The 21,180-nt window shown below is 34.8% G+C and overlaps 1 protein-coding gene across 1 annotated transcript in view; it reads right to left on the reverse strand.

The window, feature by feature from the left end:
* LOC128987338 (ATP-binding cassette subfamily G member 4-like) overlaps positions 1-21,180 on the reverse strand; it is a 35,262-nt gene that overhangs the window by 8,159 nt on the left and 5,923 nt on the right. The window contains exons 2-7 of the mRNA XM_054408131.1: positions 8,445-8,565; positions 7,340-7,532; positions 3,466-3,611; positions 2,438-2,676; positions 1,185-1,337; positions 470-645 (exon numbers count right to left, since the gene is read on the reverse strand). Of these exons, the coding sequence (XP_054264106.1) occupies positions 470-645; positions 1,185-1,337; positions 2,438-2,676; positions 3,466-3,611; positions 7,340-7,532; positions 8,445-8,565 (1,028 nt within the window). The remainder of the gene's footprint in view (positions 1-469; positions 646-1,184; positions 1,338-2,437; positions 2,677-3,465; positions 3,612-7,339; positions 7,533-8,444; positions 8,566-21,180) is intronic.

Consider the following 21,180-nt stretch of genomic DNA (forward strand, 5'->3'; position numbering starts at 1 on the left):
TCTCCTTTCCCCTTGCCATCATGTAGTGCAGCGCTTACGCAGGAAGAGACCCTGTTAGCTACATCTGCTGTAGAAATATGCTATGTGGCCATCGCCGTTCGGACTCTTCCTTGCTTGATACTAGTACATTTCCGCCCCAACAAACCAGAGCTAAAGGTGCACGGTTGTCCTAAAAGCTTGTATCCTCTATATCTTACTTCTCAGTGGATTATCAAGATTTGTTTATTAATGCATTTGATTCAAGATCTAGCACATATGACCATTAGGTTAATTAATTTATAATGCATTATTAATAACTAGAGTTTGATTGCAGTTTACAAAACCAATGAAATAAAGTACTAAAACAAGCAATGAAGGTGAGTGTCTAGCACCAAGGTACTACCAAGTAGGTCCGGATTAGTACATCATAAAATTACATTGGTTGTTCCCTTAAAATATCTATGCTTATAAAAACATAAAACATACTTACCAAGTCTCTAAGATTGCATATAACTGAACGTTTCAACAATATTTGAAGCTGTGTGAACCTTGGTACAGCATAAGTGCCTTCTTCTTTCATATTGCGCAATTCTGTTTTGATTGATTCTCCATTTCCCATTAAATTGATTGTCACTAAGCCATCCTTGTTATTGGTCAACATACAACCTGTAAAACATAGATTTATTAAAACACTTAACAGATAACAAGTGATAACAATTGATCTCAGCACTTGAAAGGCCAGACACAGTTTTAGTGGTGTTTACTTCAACCTTTAGGGGATTTTTTTTACTTTTAGAAGCGATAGTAAAGTTTTATGGTATCTGTAGTGCAAAATCATTCCTTAATAGGCATTATTGAAAAAAAATACAGTTACAAGGAATAGACACTTGAAATCTATTTTATTCCAGGCTTGAAAAAACTCAGACTGTAATGGTACAAAATATGGTTTATAGAGAAAAATCGAAAAGATATACTATTTTTATGTGGTTTTTCAATTTAATAAATGGTCATTCTTGGGTCATTCTTGTCATATTTTGAGTTTGTAGACACTATCTGTTTCTGTGGTTTTGTCTGAGAGCTGGTAGTATGATTTGCAAAATAGTTGAAATTTACGTATGGGAGGATAGAGAATAAGGTTTTGGCCCTACATAGTGATCTGGTATTTACATTTTGTATCAATACCATTATATCACAGATATACCTACTGTTCTCATTGGCAACTGACTTATCGTTGCAGGATGACAAGGTAATGTGTTCATCTTTGTAAAAGCTGCCACTTCGTTTATGGTGTTTTTGAACTGCCATGGTTACCAGCTCATCAATGTGGTCCCCTCTCTCCTTGCAAGCCACTTCCAAAGCTACAACAACAACAATAGAATAAACGCAATAGATTCAGACATGAGCATCCCCAATGAATGTCTATAAAAAAATACTCTTGATGACGAGTTCATCAAGCTAGAGTAAGAGAACAACCTATAGATAAACTGAAGATGTAGTTGTTGGAAGTTCATATTGGTCCCAGACACAGTGCCGGATTTACCACTAGGCCGACTAGGCCTCAAGCAAGAGAGGGCTGCAAAGGATTGACAAAAAATATCAATTTGCTGCAATTACAAAGGATAAGCGATGATGAAGTCCCCGTGATTGCGACTCAAATTTATCCGCGGTCGCAGGAATAGAATAGAATAGGATGTTCTCGATTTTGCTGCGGTCGTGGGTGTCGTCGATGATATAGTCGTGATTGTGACCAACAGTATATGTTCACGATTTTGCCGCGATTGTGGGTGTCGACGATGATATCCTGTGATTGTGACCAACAGGATATGTTCACGATTTTGCCGCGATTGTGGGTGTCGACGATGATATCCTGTGATTGTGACCAACAGGAGATGGTCACGATTTTTCTGCGGTCACTGGTGTCGATGATGATGTCTCTGTAATCGCGGCCCACGGGAGATGTTCACGATCTTGCTGCAGTCGCGGGTATCAATGATGATGTCCCTGAGATTTTGACCAACAGATGTTCACGATTTTGCGGCAGTCCTGGGTGTCGCTGATTATGTCCCCATGGTCCACCGTAGAAGTTAAAATGAAATGATAATCCTTCTTAATCGAGGCGAACTTAGGACTTCATGGTCCTTTCTTACAATTAACTAAGTTCATAAATTTTTACCGCAATCACACGGAATTTCCACAACAGTGGTGGGGGCTGCTCGTGGAATTGGGCCTAGGGCTGCAGGTACCCTGAATCCGGCACTGCCCACACATTACTGGTGTATCATGGTCAGGTTGAGCGAGTAATACAACATATAGAACAATAGGTTTGGTTCGTTTTCAATAGTAGGTAGGTAAATATTGATTGCTTTTCAAACAGTAGCCTAAATACTTTACAACCCAAAATTATATCTTTACAAATTAGTATACTAAAATACTTTTTTAGAACGAAAACAAATCTCACCGAAATCAGCACGGTTATAATACTGAGGACACTGCAGTCCGATGGCACTAAGGGTAGGGAGCAGATCTTCGAGGGTGCCGTTGTAGAAACACCTTCCCCCAGAGAGCAGCAGCAGGTCGTCAAGCAGCTCCAGCAGCCGAGAGCTGGGAGAGTGTATGACTACGATGACGGTTCTGCCTGCATGGGCCAGGCTCTGGAGATGTGTCATCACTTGGAGAGAGGAAAAACTGTCCAAACCACTGGAACATATGAATTATTTTATGAGTAGATACAGTTTATTGCTATACAGGAAGTCCGGTAAGTAAGTACAACAAATTTAGAAATAGAGGTTTAATGGGTCAAAATAGCAGAAAAATCCAAAACAAAATTTCTTTGAAAATGTATCCTTAGCAAATATTCACTGTTTTGTTGTTTTATGTTTTAAATTTATATCTTAGAATTAGAAACTATTGAAAATAACTTAATTAAATTTGGTATACAATTTTATCAAATCATTAGCTATTTTAGAAAAAATAATCATAAAAACTGTTTGTTTACAAAATGGCGGTAATTATAATTTTCATAACTTAAATTACTGAAATAGGGCTGATTTTATGACAAAAATTCCAAGAAAACTTGTATTTAGCATTTTAATTTTCTTTTAATCAACATAAAGTTATTTTAATCTTTCAAAACAAAAATGTAAGTCTATGGTATACTATGTTCAGATCTGATTGTAGGTTTAGTTGTATGGAGGACAAGGCTTCGCGTCCGCTGGACTAGGAGCGTTGCCGCAACGACTCTCCCCATTCCACTCAGAGAGAAGGGTGGTTGCTATGATGTCAAAATTATGGTACGTTTTGTCGTCAGGAGATGTTGGTGAGTTCCCATACCAGGTAAATCTCTTTGAACCAAAACGGCCTTTAAATTCCAACCATTTATATACCGAAGATTAAGCCACCCGAAATGGCCTCACCCGCTTTATTGGTTTATGGTTTATGGAGGTTTTAATGAACAAACAAAACTATCATAACCAATTACCACTGTACCTTGTTGGTTCGTCAAAGAACATGATCGGAGGGTTGGTCACCAGTTCCATTCCGATTGACACCCGCTTCTTCTCACCCCCAGACAAAGAGTGGACTTTGGACTCCAGCACTCCCGTCAATCCTAAGGTTTTGGCCACTTCTTCTACCTTATAAAACAGTTTATCAGTTAGACTTGGAAATGGTAAAATATAGACTACACTTACATCTGTGAACTACCAGCACACACCAGAAACCTATTAATTACCATAAAAAATTTGATGTATTACCATGTGTTAAAACTCCACATAGAGAGCCCCAATAAATTTTAGTGAAAGAGAAATCTATGTTTGATCGTAAACTTTAAACAAAATTAGATCCTGGTGCATCTATTTAACTGGTATAGCACAATAGCTGAGGAAGCAAAATATTAGCTTTAAAATCTACTATTTGTCTATTATTCCTCTGAAGAATAGAGCACATTTGTGTTTTATAACATGTTTTCAAACAAAACAAATAACCATTAGGATGTAAATAACTTCTTGATCAGTATTGTAGTGTTACTTTACTGAAAGTACATATAATTACGTCTAATAACACTTGTAACGTATATTTACACTTATACTGTTGACTCACATGACGGTAAATACATATAAAAATGGTAAGTGGTAATGAAGTGTCCAATTGAAATCGCCCATGTAGCACAGATGGTTGGGCCAACGTTGGCCAACTGTGGGACAGTTGGTCGATGGTTGGTTGGAGTTTCCACAACCAACCAACCGTTGTCCAACTGTATATCTCGTAGTTGGGCCAACCAATATTTACAACTGTGGACCAACATTGGTTCATTGTTAATGAAATACATTAATATGAATTGCTGGGTATCATACATCAAGCCAACCGTTGTCCAACCGTTTTTCACTCCGTTGGACCAACAAAAGATACTTTTGTAATGGAGTACTTTAGTACTTTAGGAGGACTTTAGTACTTTTGGTACTACTTGATAATGGACCAACGATGGTCCATAGTTGAGTTTACACGACTTTCATTCTCTGGGTCTAGCTTTCACAACATAATTATAATAAAATATCTGGTTTTACAATACCTTTATCAGTTCCAAAAGTTTCCAAAAGTTTTTGGAACTGATAAAGGTATTGTAAAACCAGATATTTTATATATTACAGTTCCGGGGCTACAACAATGAATTTTAATAATTATAATAATGCAAATATTTTTAAAATTAATATTCTTTAACTTATTTGCAACAATTTAAGGGGAAAGAGTAATTAATCATATAACAGTCAATTATAATAGCATTAATAATCTAACGGTAATTAATTAATCTATATTCAAATACCAGTATCCTCTCTAACAAAAAAAAAAAAAAAATAACTACTTATGATGCCTTAACAGATTAACAGAATCATATTATACTGTGTAGTATCAAAAATGTTTGAAGTATTGCGACTATTGCAACTGTCGGCTACTCTTTCACCACTTGAAAACTCTCTATATCAACAATCACAGATAGCTCAGTGGTAAGGTAAGAGGCTCATAAGTCGAAGGACCCGGGTTCGAGACACGTCTGGGCCAAAAAATTTTGTTCTAGCTTTTTTTCAAAATGTGTTTTTATGAACTATTTAATCAATTTACTCAACTAATAATTATGCTTTTCGTACTAAATCTTTATTATTTTGTGTGAAATAAAACGGTTGGTTGGATATCAGTTGTGTTATGGTTAGTTGGCCATCAGTATTTTTGGATGGTTGGGCCATTGTTGGACAATGGTTGGCTGGAAAACAGTTTAAAGAGGTGACATTTCTACCGTTGGCCAACTGTGTGGCTCCCAGTGTTGGGGAAGCTACTTTTAAAATGTAGCTAGCTACAACTACTGCTACATTTCTAAAAAAGTAGCTTAGCTACAGCTACAACTACAGCTCCGAAAAAGTAGCTAGCTACAACTACAGCTACAATGAAATGTAGCTACAGCTACAATTTTAGCTACTTTTCCAAAGACGTTACTTTTTATTCCTCGCACATTAGGTAAATGTAAAATCAATTGTAACTACATTTTTATCCAACAAACATTAAAAAAAATGTCAGTATTGTATCTACCTAGATACCTCTAGATTGCATTTAATTTGTTGGCATTATAAACCTAAAATTACAACAACAGAACCAAATAGTTGGGTGTCCCATCATATTTAGTACTTATTTTTAAATATTGCATTATTTTTAAGCATCTTATACGTAAATTTCATTAAGTTCAAAGGACATACAACAAAACTATATTTTAAAACTCATTTTATTTCTTTAATATAGATTCATTTATGGATGTCTTATATCAACAATTAAGACCAATAAAACTGTAAAACGATTATTTAAAAATACGTTTTTGTGTTACAGAGCCTAGCCTACCTTTGGAAATTGGAGTTATTACCTTTCTTTACTTTTAATGTTAAAAACGACATTGATATACGAGTAACTTTTAACCATAGTGATAAGTTACTTGTTCTATGAATAACACTTTTCAATGTCAAGAAATCGTCCTTTGTCATTATGCATAGGGCAAATTGTGCTTCAACCTAATTGGTACAGAAAACAGTATTCAGCAACTTAGCCTGAAATCGGATTTTGATTTAAACATGTAGAAATTTGTAAAGTAAAAATAACATGTAGGCTTTATTGGCTATCTAACAAGTTGGCTAGAGATTTTCATTCATTAACGGCCTTAGAAATTATGACAGGCTTGTTCTTGCAAGGACTAAACAGGTATATATTCCTAATAATTTAACTTGGAACTTGGTATTCGTCTTAAATCATAGCATAGCCTAGGAATAGTCCTATACAAGAGCTGTTAGCAGGAGTAAACAATGCTATTTTTTTCAATCTAAGTTTCATGTTATATGGAGACATTTTCGTTACAATTATCATGTAGTCTAGGCATATCTTAAATCTCTTTAGGTAATTTCCTCTTTGTTAATTTAGTAAACCTTTGAAAAATCTTCGTAATCTAACCAAGGAAGGGCTTGTGATGTGATGATGAACCACAATCAACAGCTGAAGCTAGACCAGTTTTCTCATTATTTTAAGGTTTAGTGTTGGTTTCCATTAAAACCCAAGTTGAAACACTATCAATTTAATAAAGAAACTAAATTGATTACTAATTTCCCTGTCAATCACTTGCAAGCATTCAATAGCTTTCTCTTGTCACTGGTAACGTCGTCTGCAACTAGCGATTTTATTTTATCTGACAGTAAGTAGTAAATTAAGGAAATGAGAGCCAAAAATGTGGATAACACCCATTTAATGGCCTCCATGTCCACACAACGTTGTAATAGGGAATGAAACGGCTGCAACCAGCTGTATGAAGCCAAGAAAGTAGGCCTAATTTTTTTTGAAAATCTCAGTTTGAAAGCGGTTGTTTCACGTAAGGTTGAGGTTATGATAAAAATCACTATCTCAAACAATGTTAATGTAGCGAGAAAAGTAGCTAAAATTCCGCTACAACTACTTTAAAAATGTAGCTAGCTACTGCTAAAGCTACAAAATCTTAAAAGTAGCGTAGCTACAGCTAACGCTACAAAAAAAGTAGCGCGCTACTGTAGCGTCGCTACTTGTAGCGCGCTACTTCCCAACACTGGTGGCTCCACAATTTACCAACGTTGGCCCAACCATCTGTGCTACATGGGCGACCACAGAAAGTATACAATGGATGGGAAAAAGAATATAAAATTGCAGATTTCTTGAATCACATTTCCCACGAATGAATTCGGATTGGTCACTCCATCCCAATTAGAAGCACTCAGAACCCTGATCCGAAACCAACAACTTTCTTCGATTCTGTTAAGCCGCTGTTCATTGCTTGTTCCAACATGCTTATGTCAAAACAACTCACCACCATGTGTTTCTTCTTCTTGGACACTCTAAGGGGTAGTTTCAGACTGGCAGCGATGAGTAGAGTTTCTCTGACAGTAAGGTAGTCTAGCATGCTGAACTCTTGCGTTATGTAGCAAGACTGCTTCTTCAGTTTGCTAGTGCTCCTGGGCTCATCTCCAACCATGATAGTTCCTGACAGATTTTGAGGGGATCTGAAAAATGTGTATTACTGTATAGAAGCAATGTAAAAGTAAATTACTAAAACGATGGGATACACTTTAATTTGTAGCAATTTTGGGTAGAGTTATAATTTTTAAGGTAGGATGTTGGACACAAGGAAATACGGTATGGGGGTGAATGAAAAATTTTCATCACTGTGGCATTATGTGGGGAAAGACTAACGAAGAAGGTTTTTTTCTCTGTACAATTCTAAGCAATTATGAAAAGCAACTTATACTTTAATGGTGTGCCAATAACAAAATGTCATACCATTAAAGTATGCTCATAACGCAACTTCCCCATAACGCGGAAACTAATTACATAAAGTGATAAATGAAACATTCAAATTTCCAATAGCTAGGCAAATATTATTGAAATAAATCAAAACAACTATCAGAACTTTTTTCAAAGTTTTCAAATTAAATTACTAAGTTTAAAAGTGTGTCGCTAGTCAAAAACTGCATCTTGTGGTAGTAAGTTGTACTAAAAAAAGTAATTATAATTTGATAGAGGATAAAAATTCCTTGCCACCAACGTTTATACGTCTGACGGCTTCACAGTCATTACGATGTTTTAGCTTTGTGTTGAGCTGTTCAAATCAGTTCCATTGTTTGAGACAGCGACACACTCCAAGGTGCGTACTTGAAGCTAAAGATGAGTAAACGATGAGTGTAGAACAGACTGAGATTATCTGTGTAGCTTTGTTACTATAGCTAAAGCTGGATTTTCCTAGGTGCGGAAGTGGAGCGTGAAGAACAGAGTCCACTCCACTCTTGTTAAAAGCCCAATGATATTGGCTCCACAGTTTGAAACCATCAAAAAGCTACTGACTTTTTCCAGGATCGAACCATAAGGCTAAGCTGTTAGTTTACAAAAATGCTGATGATAGAAGAAGAATGACTTACAAGAAGCCAGAGAGAATATCAAGGAGGGATGTCTTCCCTGCGCCTGACGGACCCATGATTGCACTGAGGTGGCCAGGACGGAACCTTCCACAGACACCATCTAGGATAGTCTTCTTGTCAACTGTAACACAACAACAACAATGTTAGCATGGATATAGTTCATATCATAAAAGTTCATTGATATTCGTTGACTAATTTTGTCAAGGAAAATGTTTTGACAAACATTAACAAAACCAACTTTGTTTGTTATTGTCTGCACCATACATGTTATTATGTGTGCATGTTATTACTGTGCTGCTATATAACTACCTAGAGAAATGTGTTTGTAATGAATTCACTATCTGGAATAACTTTTATTTTGGTTTTGTAAACTTACATTGATACTACCAGTTAAAATCCTCGTAAACAAAATGAACTTTAGTGAAATTTTAACATTTATTTACACTGAAGTTAAAATTACTTCTGAAAATGTAATCAAGCGAAGGAAACAAAAGAATAAAAATACATTTAAAATAATCTAAAGTGCTCCTGGATGAAAGGAAACCAATGAATTTAGGCCAAGATAATATTTGTTCTCCAATCGATTTCCCAAACAAAATCAAACTTCTATCGCATACAAACATATCTCCTGGGAAATAATAAAAATGAATAAAAATACTTTCATACCTTCCAGTCGTTTCTTAGAACTATCGTAATTATACAGGGTGTTTTCAATTGGCTGGACATATTTTGTGGACTTGATATTATGGGTCTGAAATACCTAGATTTATGTCTGTCAGTATTTTTGTGATTTTTAAAAGTATTTTACATCTTTAGCATTTTTCAAGATATAAATTTTAAAATTTTTATAAATGTGTAGTTTAGAAGGTAAAAAATGCTAAAAATATTTTGTTCCAATGTCTCAAGCCGTTTCAATATGGCGGCCATTTAAAATCTTTAACGCCAAATTTAATAAAAACCGTAAATATTGAGAGAATATATTTAATGATAAATACCCCCGCCGCAGCAAACCTGACGCCTAAGCGAATTTCCATTTGGCTGAATTGATTTTCAATTGATCTATTTAAATAACATTAGGTTTAACGAGTACTTAGGTTTGCTGCTACAAGGAAACTAATAAAGTGTGTGTTTTAAGTAAAATAATTATTGCTTAGTATAAAATGAATATATTTGCCAAGTTTGATCAAAAGATATCCATAAACAAGCAAAGTACAACATTTTACAATATTCTCCATAAGAATAACATGGGAATTTTAAATTTACCATTTATTTAGTTTTCTCCGTAACCAATAACCGTACAAAAACACTTTGATATACTGAATTGTTTGTTTTTTTAAGCTCTTTAAGAAGGTTTAGAGAAAAATTGGGAAATTTTGTGTTTTGAGGGTCAAAAGTGAGAAAAACCAATTTTTACCCCATAAAACCCTGTTCCCATGGTCCGATCATGCTGGATCGCGAACTCATTCAAGTTTATCCCGCCTTACACCTTCAAACCAAATTTCATCAAAATCGGATAAAAATTACTCAAGTTATCGTGTTCACGGACACACACATATATATATATATATATACATATATAAAAATTTGAACGAGTGGTGTTTTTGGCCTCTGGGGACATCAAAATGAAAAAGTAAATCGGTCCCGGGCCTAAGTCTTACCATGAGACCTACGGTAATAGCTACTTCCCTATAGGGAAATTCGCTAAAAAGGTAGAGGATTCAAATCCAAATCAAATGAGACCTTGTTTGTTAAAATCAGCTCACAAATAACCAAGTTATCAGTTTTTTCTAAATTGAAGCAATAAAAATATGGTAGTCCTATTAAATTTCGTAACCGAATGTAGAAAAATACTGTTAACTGGGTTGTTAGTTAGCCGATTTTAACAAACAAGGTCTCATTTGATTTGGCTTTAAATCCTCTATCTTTATATAAACAATTCTCTCAATATTTACGGTTTTTATGAAATTTGGCATTACAGATTTTAAATGGCCGCCATATTGAAACGGCTTGATATATTGGGACGAAATATTTTAAGCTCTTTTTACCTTCTACCAATTTTGAAATTTCTTTCTTACAAAATGCCCAATATATAAAATAATTTAAAAAAATCACAAACAGACCGACAGATATTACTTCATCTATGCCGACAGACAGAAATATAGGCATTTTAGACCCATACTTATAGGCTATGGAATTTTATGTCACTCTTAGCCCAAACAAAAATTCCACAAAATATGTACATACAATCTGGAAACACCCTGTATATTTCTGAAATAAATATTTGGTTGACCAGTTTCTGAAGTTAAAAGAAAATACAAAATATTTAACTAAGTACCGATACTGTATATATTTTTCTTGACTTGATTTATTAAAATACGACATTTTTAAACACACCTTCATCCATGAACACTGTAATGGACAAGGTAATGTTTTGATCACTATTAACAGGTTACAAGCTGAACTATTATCACTTCATGTTTTGTTGAAAGGATCAATATGTAACAATGGAGATAACAGCTGATACATCAACAAGTCCAACAATGACTGGATAATATAATTGCAAATGTCAACACAATTGATCTATAGCTTTGCATTTTACCAGCAAACTGTGTCACCCATACTTTCAATTTACAATTCAATAAAGACTTCTTATTTCGAATATTAACTTGTAGTCTTGTCTGTGATAACATTACTATTGTACATTACAATACTATTGTAGCATTACTATTGAGTACCGGTATTGTTTAATGATAAGTATTAATTAATTACTTGTACTTTTTAAATTATATATACTATTGATTATACATTATTAATTAATGTAGTTAACGGAATGAGTAATAAAAAGTATGCAGTACAATGTACAATGGGTTTACCAAAAGTGTTCAACAAACGACAAAATTGAGTATTAGCCTTTTCAACCTCACCTTCAATCTTTTAGAATTTTACAATGGACTATGTAATACAGGATTTGCGCTAGCTTAACCTAAGAGTAGATAGTTCTGCATAGCTCTAATAACAGCTATGTAGCTATGTTGAAATGTATAATAGGATGGCTCTGCAGGTTCAAGGACTGTAATGAGAATGTAATTGGCGTAAATTACAGGATAAAAACTGCCTGACAGAACTATTTAACTAACTCTGAACATACTAATAGTGGTGTATGAATAAAGTACACGTGTAGTTGCTTTCGTCCTATGAAATTAGTTACTTCATATCAAGAATCAAAATTAAAAATACGATCAACAATTTTTTTCTGAACTTGATGCAAAATTTAGGAGCCAGTCGGTGAGACAATTATGATTGTGGCCATTTAACAGTTCAAGGACAGAGCCTCAAGTTCAAGGCCAATCTTCATCCCAATTCTCGTTTGATCAAATTCCCCGCGTAGAGTGGGGGAGCTATGAACGAAAATTGCCATTATGTTCATCGTTCATTATGTAGCCTAAAGACCTGGGACAGGGAAATCGAAATGCTTTTTACGCCACACTACATTATTTTGACGCACTTCCCACGCAAGGATTTAGTCCAGAAAACAGCTGTTTGCCGCCAGCTTATTCAAATGGGGTTTCATTGCGTACTACTGTTCTGCAATGAGTTTTGCCGGACACCAATCAGCTGATTATACTGTATTTGCGTGGCAATTAGTGGTTATAAACAAAAACATAACCTCTCTCAGAGGTTATGACTAGTGATTTTTAGTCCTTTAGTTGATGGAAATATATAAGGATTTGTACGGATTAAGTAGTATGGCGTAAACTATCGTACGTAACTCGTCCCCGACTTCGTCTCGCACGGGAACGACCACACTCGTCCGGTAAACACTTATTTTCAGGACTAGTAACGTAATCTATTATACAGGGTGTCCCGGAACTCTCTACCAATATTTTATGGCATTGCTCCTGGGTAAGAAACATACCTAAATATCATATTAAAATTGTCCGGAAGTCCTTAGTTACTCACACAGCCGCCATTTTGTTTTTTCAGTTATTAATTTTTTTTTAAAGAATGGTTAAACATATGAAATTGAAACTTTGCACAAACATTTATGACAACTAGACAAAGCTACAAAAAAAATATGGCGATTTTTCATATTTATAAAATAAAATGGCGGCCATTTAAAAGTTTGTTTCTTAATAACTCAAAAACCGTTGATTTTATAAAAATTTTAAATGGCCACCATTTTGTTTTATGAATTTGAAAAATCGTCATAATTTTTTTGTAGCTTTGTATAGTTGTCATAAATGTTTGTGCAAAGTTTCAATTTCATATGTTTAACCATTCTTTAGAAAAATATTAATAACTGAAAAAACAAAATGGCGGCTGTGTGAGTAACTAAGGACTTCCGGACAATTTAAATATGGTATTTAGGTATGTTTCTTACCCAGGACCAATGCCATAAAATATTGGTAGAGAGTTCCGGGACACCCTGTATTATTAAAGTGATACAACCAAATCTTATGTAAACGGTTAAGGTCATTTACCAAATTAAAATATAGGCATATGGCACATCAAAATGAAGCTAAGAGTGTGTAGATTTGCCGAAAAGTATTGATATGGACGGATTTCCTAAGGGCTCTGCCCCACAGGGTGATTTCCAAGGGGCTACACCTGGCATGCTTCAAAGTTTAAATGATTTAATTTAATTTAGGTAATGAAACAGCTGGTCAGTACAATGAACTGGTGTTTGTTTATTTACTGAAAAAAATGTTTGTGGCGCTATATGTAGATTGAGGAGGGTTATGTTTGGTTTTAAAGTGGGTTGTATATGTTTTAGCGAATTTCCCTATAGGGAAGTAGCTATTACCGTAGGTGGCACGGTAAGACCTAGACCTGGGACCGATTTACTTTTTCATTTTGATGTCCCCAGAGGCCAAAAACACCATTCGTTCAAATTTTTATATATGTATATATATATATAGACATATAGACTTATATATATATACGTCCGTGAACGCGATAACTTGAGTAATTTTTGTTTAAAGGTTTAAAGCGGGATAAACTTGAATGAGTTCGCGAACCAGCACGATCGGACCATGGAAACGGGGCTTTACGGGTGGTTTTATGGGGTAAAAATTGGTTTTTCTCACTTTTGACCCTCAAAACACAACATTTCCCGATTTCTCTTTAGACCTTTTTAAAGAGCTTAAAAAAACAAATAATTTAGTATATAAAAGTATTTTTGTTCGATTATTAGTAACGGAGAAAATTAAAAAAATTGTAAATTTAAATTTCCCAAGTTATTCTTATGGAGAATATTGTCCAAATGTTGTAGTTTGCTTGTTTATGGATATATTTTGATCAAACTTGGCAAATTTATTTATTTCATACTAAGCTATCAATATTTTACTCAAAAACACACTTTATTAGTTTCCTTGTAGCAGCAAACCTAGGTACACGTTAAACCCAATGTTATTAAAATATATTTAACTGAAAATCAATTCAGACAAATGGAAATTCGCTTAGTCGGCAGGTTTGCTGCGGCGGGGGTATTTTTAAGTACTGTATTGCTCAAAGTTTCTTTTTTGAATTTATATACAGTAATAAGCTACATGTGAAGAGGCTTGGCTAAAATTGAAGAATTTTGGTAAAATTCACATTCATGAAGCATCAATATGAAGCAATTGATGCTATTGCTACACTAAGGTATGTTGTCATATTCTTATGGATCTATTACCATCAAAAGTAGGGGATTGAAAGTAAGTAGGTTTACGCTTTTAAATCAGTTTATATTTACAAACTAAATCATAGAGTTGCTGTATTTTAAAACACACATTAGCACCACTTTAATAGCTCTCTAGGTCACATTTTCTTCCCGTTGCAAAGCACGGGTATAGCAGCTTGTATACTATTAAATTCCTTCACAGTATCTCGAGCCTCAAGTGTATGTAACATTTTGATCCTTTAATCCTAATCGTGGTTGTAAACTTAAGACCGTAACTTAGTTCAATTATAGTTTGTGAATTCTTAGCATTCAATAAGCGACACGATTCTATTTTTCACTCCATCATACAAGTTAAAATACCACAAGACCTTTGTTTACTCTAGATTTTATGTTATTTTTCAGCCCAGGAACAATCGTTATTTGTGTATTTTATTTATATTATTTATATTATTTGTGTGTTAGTGGGCGAACTGTTGGGACTCGTGTTAAAAATTATATTTTTCCTACAGTTAAAAAGTACAAGTAAAAACTGTGTGCCAAAGTAAGGCTTTCTTTACAAGGATCTGTGCAAGGAAGCCCACTCTGTCGGGTGACTGTAGGGAATACTATTTTCAGGGAAATTTGAAAGTGAAATAATGAATGAGTTCCGCTTTTAGCATTACGGAACTGATTATTTGAATTACTTTCATCATAAATTCCTAATACATATGTTTTCTCCATATACTTCGATGGTTTTCTCGTATATTGACAAATGTGATTTAACTGTTTATACACAGCATGTATATACAACAAAGCGCGCGGTTTTCAAGGTTAATGACCCGGGATGGAATACAAATCGCTGTTTAAGCGTTAGATCTTCCGGTGCTCACAGGTCTATTTAGTGTTGACATGACTATACAACAGAATGCAATGCTGCTACAATGGTAACCGCGGGATTTCACGCAATCCCGAAATTATGGGGGGGGGGGAAAGAGAATATTCATAGTAGTATTTGTATGTCTGAACACAACCTGCAAAATGCAGTGTTTACAAGACTCGGCTTAAGGGCTTTTAACCGGTTTAAATTCATTGTTTCCAACAAAAAACTAAGTGACCAATTTTGTGTATCCCAAAATAAAATAATCCGTCTTCCCTGCTGACTAATTGTCATTGTCAAAGGTTACACACACATGATTTGCATACACGCGAAATATTTAGATACACACACGATACATTCACAAGTTTGAGTATTGCAATCCTCCTATTAACTTCTATTAACTCTACTGGAGAAAAAGGCGGGTAAAAAAATTGGTAAATTTTGCCCTCATGGAGTCGTTGTTTGATCAGGACGATTGTTAACGATGAAACTTTATGATTTGCATTTGACGTGCCAGTACTATTTGTAGGCAAACAAATGAGTTATTGAGTTATTACAAATAAAATTATCTTCAATTACTCGATATTCGATATTATTTCGTTGTCTTCAATCATTTCGTACGAGTAGTGTTAGAAGATGCATTTTAATCTACCGATTTAAACTAAACCCCTTAAGAGGATAAATCGAAAGTAATTAATTATAATTAATTCATTTTAACCACAGCTTAGTCTTACTTTACTCATGTCACAGACAATTTTACTTATCTGGGGTATTGACCAATAAAAAATTATTTGTGAACTAATTACGGAAATAACTGAACAAGCTGCACTTAAGTATCTGTCTACACTCATTCGAATGAATATATCAATCGATATATCGATTATTTCGTTCGGTTTTTAGGTAAGGTTAACCATAGACTAAGGAGAATAAAAGGTCTTTTATTCTCCTCAGTCTATGGGTTAACCTAACTAACCAAACTTGATATAACGAAATAATCGATGTATCCAAAAGTTTCATTCGAATGAGTGTAGGACAGATACTGTGCAGCCACTGATCATAGGAACCTCTGCCAATGCAAATTGCACTAACCAGCCTTTCACTCAATTATTTCTCTGTTTTACCCAAATCACAACACAGCTTTTCCCTATAACACACTGGGAGATTTGCTAACAACTATTTAATTAATCGTCATTAGGGCGATGGGAATGGAAATTTATTGCTTACATCAAAACTGCATCCACTTTAGCAAGGATAATGTGTGCAAGGATTTCAAAGAATAAAATTATTGCTATGTAGTGTGACTACAAAATATAATTTCAATTGACATGTGTTTATGATATTAATCTCTAGAGCATTATCGTAGGAATAAGCAGTCCACGTGGTATGATAATCGACAGTTAATCTTCTCCGGCAATTTAGTACCGAAATTAGGACAAGTTACGTCATAGGTCACACCAGGCAAGCAAGATAATCTTACTTTACATTTTTCACACGTTACATAGCTCATATATATATATATATATATATATATATATAGAGCTTGTATGTTTCGGCTTTTTGGTGGTAATATGTTTGGGCTGATTTCATAATTGCAGCCATAAAGCGAATTAATTCTCCACTCAAATGGTCATAGTCATACTCTACGAGAGGTTAATATACAGGGTGAATTTTAAATGAGTTCCCCCCCCTACTTTTTTCTACATTTCTTAAGATATCAACTCCGGACCACGTCAGATCATTGTAGAGTAGTAAGTACTTCATTTTGACTGGGTATAAATTTTTGGCCGTCATCTTGGATCCGCCATATTGGATACAAAATTTTTTTTCAAATGTAAAGGTAGGGTTGTGACCCATTGTTTTAAACTACTTTTTTATGCTAAATACGATGCTGCAATCCGTTTAAAAAAATCTAGACCCATTCTAAAGTTATGAGAACCTTTTATAACATTATTTTTAGCCCTTTTAACATTGTGCATTTAGAAATTAAGAACATAATCGCAAAATAGTTCTAGATAAAGATAAGTATACACTACATAATCCTACATAAATCTTTACAGTGTTCTCACAGTGTTAAAAGGGCTAAAAATAATGTTATAAAAAGTTCTCATAACTTTAGAATGGGTCTAGATTTTTTAAAACGGATTGCAGCATCGTATTCAGCATAAAAAAGTAGTTTAAAACAATGGGTCACAACCCTACCTTTACATTTGAAAAAAAATTTTTGTATCCAATATGGCGGATCCAAGATGGCGGCCAAAAATTTATACCCAGTCAAAATGAAGTACTTACTACTCTACAATGATCTGACGTGGTCCGGAGTTGATATCTTAAGAAATGTAGAAAAAAGTAGGGGGGGAACTCATTTAAAACTCACCCTGTATAATTTACCATAAATACTCAATAGTGAAATACGGTAAAAAAGTTTTCAAGTTGGATGAATTTAACTAGTGACAAAATTTTAAGAGATCAAAGGGAACCCAACGCAAAAATAATCTAAAATTAAAACGACAGCATTGCTTTCAGTTGTCCAACCAGGAGTACGAAAAGTAACTTAATTGTATTTTTGACACGTTCCTTTTTTGCGGAAGTCAACAATTGGTTAACTTGATATGTAAAAATAATTTATATTTAGTAGGCTATTAAACTTCAGGAAATTGAAAAAGAATCTCGCTTTGAGTTAGGACTGAACAATGTGACCACGGCAAGGAGATTTCTCTGAGATCGATTTTTATAGCATAGAGCACGGGAGCACGCTATCCTTGCTGGCCCTCCAGATATTCAGGGTCAGGCACGAGTATACCATAAGTTAACTAAAGATTCCACTGTTGTAAAATATAGGTTATTCAAACTCAACCATACAAAAAAATGAAATTATGTGGGTAACATGTGAAACCCACAAACCAATTAAAAGGAAAAACCCATGAGTGGAAGTCAGCAAAAAAAAACATTTATCAAATACTTTAATCTTTTTCCACGTTTAAAATGCGGGTTGCGAAGTACTTTTTAATATTTTAAAAAAATTCTAATATTTCGAGTTTCTACTATACTACTAAAGAACACAAATTATGTCAAGTAAACCTTTGGTAAAATTAATTACGTTCAAGGTGAAGAGGAATTGAAAGATTCAGTGTTTATACAATTTTCATTACGGTCCAGCAAACAAAAGGAACTTACGGCTACGATTGTAAAACAATCTAGTCAAGCATTTACAATAAATAAATAAATTTAAAAAAATAATAAATACAATAAATAATAAATAAATACAAATAAATAATAACTTATGGAAACTCCAACAGGGGAAGAAAGAATAAGAAGAATAAAGAGAAAACGGTCGTTATTCTGTGTTCGGTGGGCAAACATGTCAAGATATGAAGATCCATGTTCCGAGTACCGGTAATACGTTTGATCGTGATATTGAGACAGTGAGAAATTTGATTGAAGGTTCCCATTTTGAAGAGGCCTAACCTTTAATTGTCTGATTGTACATAGCCGCGACCTATGATCCATAACTGATTATATCCTAGAAGATAACCAGAAACTACTGGGATAAGGTTACTCATTATTTTTGTATAGGTGTAAACACAGATCTTGCTATTTATTAAATGTGTGAAGTGGGCCTTTTATTCACCGACAACACCCGATATAGAGTTAGGACCCAACCTTTCATAGTTCAATATCAATATTATATCAATATCAATTATTTAAGGCGGGAACGCCACTATGTGCGTATTTTAACCCAAATATGAGTGAAGGATGAGTGTAGGATGAGGGGCGCGATCTTGTAGTCTTGTTACTAAGGCCTACATGTTCTTTAGACACAGCTGTTAATTAATAGCCCATACAAGCTGTTAATTAATAGCCATGATAATGGCAACTAAAGGACCTACAGTTTGTAGTGGAATCCGAACCAAATTTTTCCTCAAAATTAACGAGTTGGTCTAATTATCATGATAGCACTTCGGGTAGTCATAGTACTCACTAGTGCGGACTTTAATCCACACCAGGGAGCATCGCATCCACAGTGCATGCCTGTAAATATCCACAATTTACATTTTTAGGTAAATGTTAGGTAGCCTAATCACATCTGTGAGGTATATGCCTACTTCCCACTATACGCACGTCTTTTAATCTCAGTCGTTTGGCCTGTAAGGAATTGCAACACGAGTGTGTGTAAACAGACAAAATGTTATAAAATCTACTTACAGGAGTAGGAGTAGATTGTAAATTACACCCAACCCAATGGATACAGTGTTTGCGCCTATGTACCTATCCTTGTGTCAATCCCAGCCTCGGAACCCCGGTTCAAGTCTGTTAGAGGTCGAATTTCAATTGACTTATGAGGTATAAGGTCTGTCTCGAACAATGAATCATACATTGTATATCAAATAACTGTGCCCGCGACCCTACTTTGACGGTCACTGCCTCGAGGTGTGATTTATCAAATTTAAAACTCTTCACAATGACATGTTTAATATTCATTCATGCTTGTTTCAGCTGTGTTTGATTCTTGGTCCGTTTGTAGTCGGAAGGACTACTTTCAAACAAGATAAATTCGTTCTCAATTTTGCATATTTTGTACCAAAAATTATGAAGATCTTATAGGTCTACTTTTGTAACTCCATGAAATTGATATCTGCAACAACATTTCTCCGATTTATTGCCAACCCAGCGCGAAGCGCGACATGCGAATAAAGAAACATGTGTTTTGCAATTTTGCTCCAAAGTTAAAAGGAGATCGAGAGTTTATAAATGTTCTGAGCACAAATTTACCGTAAAGTTTACCATACAAATCAAGTATTATATAAATCACGCAGAGACACCGGTTAAAAGTAACAACAAAAAACAACTAAGCGTGTAGTTGGATGGTTCGATCGTCACAATGTAAGATAAGAACCCTCCCAATAGCTTATCAGACTGAACCCAATGGCCTACGGCTACACGACAAGTGACGTGAACCATGTATTCGGAGCGTAACAATGTCAGCAACAATTCATGAATACTAGAATAATACCCGGCATAGATCATAAACATAAACAAATGACGTTGTTGGCCCGAATCCTATACTAATGGCATTAACATATGTTTTGGCAGTTCCATTTTAAGTAATGCTAAATCATGTTTATTTTCGGGCCAAAAACGTCATTTGTTTATTTTTATGATCCATACCGGTTCTTTTCAAGTATTCGTGACAGCAATTACCTTTCATTGTTTATTTTTTTAAACGATTTATTATTTATCTATCTACGTGTTTATTTAATTAATTATTTATTTATTTATATCAACGGATACACCATTTACAAAATAACTGTTGTCAGATACCTTATCACAATATACGAAGATAACTGCATGATGCTACAGCTACTATAAACACTACTGTAAGTGGTGAAAGTGAGTGGGCCTACAGATAAGTAATCTAGGTCAATTACAACTGCTGTATGCACCGCGCAGCATACAACCGATACTACACAACCATCCTAAAACAAAACATTGACATAGATTTAAAATATTGTTTAGAAAATAGCCTAAGTCCGGCACTAATCCCACAGTCTAATCATGCTGGTTCGCAAACTCGTTCGGAATAAACGCGGGTTTACACGTTTGTACCAAATTCCATCAAAATTAGATGATTTTGCTCGTGTTATCGTGCTAACGGACATACATGAATTTTACCAGGTAGTGTTTTTGGCCTGTGGAGACTTAACGAAAAAGTAAATCGGTCCCGGGTCCAGGTCTTACCATGAGACCTACGGTAATTGCTAATTCCCAATATGGAAAATTCGCTAAAAGCGATCAGGACAATATATCTACTTGCAGTATCAATCAATGGCACAAAGTGCGTTCGTCTCTTATCTTACTATCAATCTTGGGTGCTTTCCTTGCCCACCAATAAATAAACACTGTGTTTATATAAAAAAAACTCACGAACCAATTAAAGTAATTTAAACTCTTTTATCGGTAAAGATTAGCATTTTTGACGCTGAAGATCTGTGACTAATACAATTTGATATATGTAGGTTTAGTATTGTTTAACTATATCCATGGTATCAACTGTTCATGCCAAAGATAAGATTTCCTGTAACACACCGGCCGGCACAGTCTTCGCGAAGTTTTAATTCTGAGCTTCGTTTTCAGCAGAGCTGCGTGTTGTGTGTCATGGCCATCACTATGACGTCACAACCGCCGTGTCATCGCCAAGGCCGTGTCTGTTCAGCACTGGT

Source organism: Macrosteles quadrilineatus, unplaced genomic scaffold, assembly GCF_028750875.1.
Source record: "Macrosteles quadrilineatus isolate MER2022 unplaced genomic scaffold, UCM_ALF_1.0 Scaffold_2__2_contigs__length_208266976, whole genome shotgun sequence".
Lineage (NCBI taxonomy): Eukaryota > Metazoa > Arthropoda > Insecta > Hemiptera > Cicadellidae > Macrosteles > Macrosteles quadrilineatus.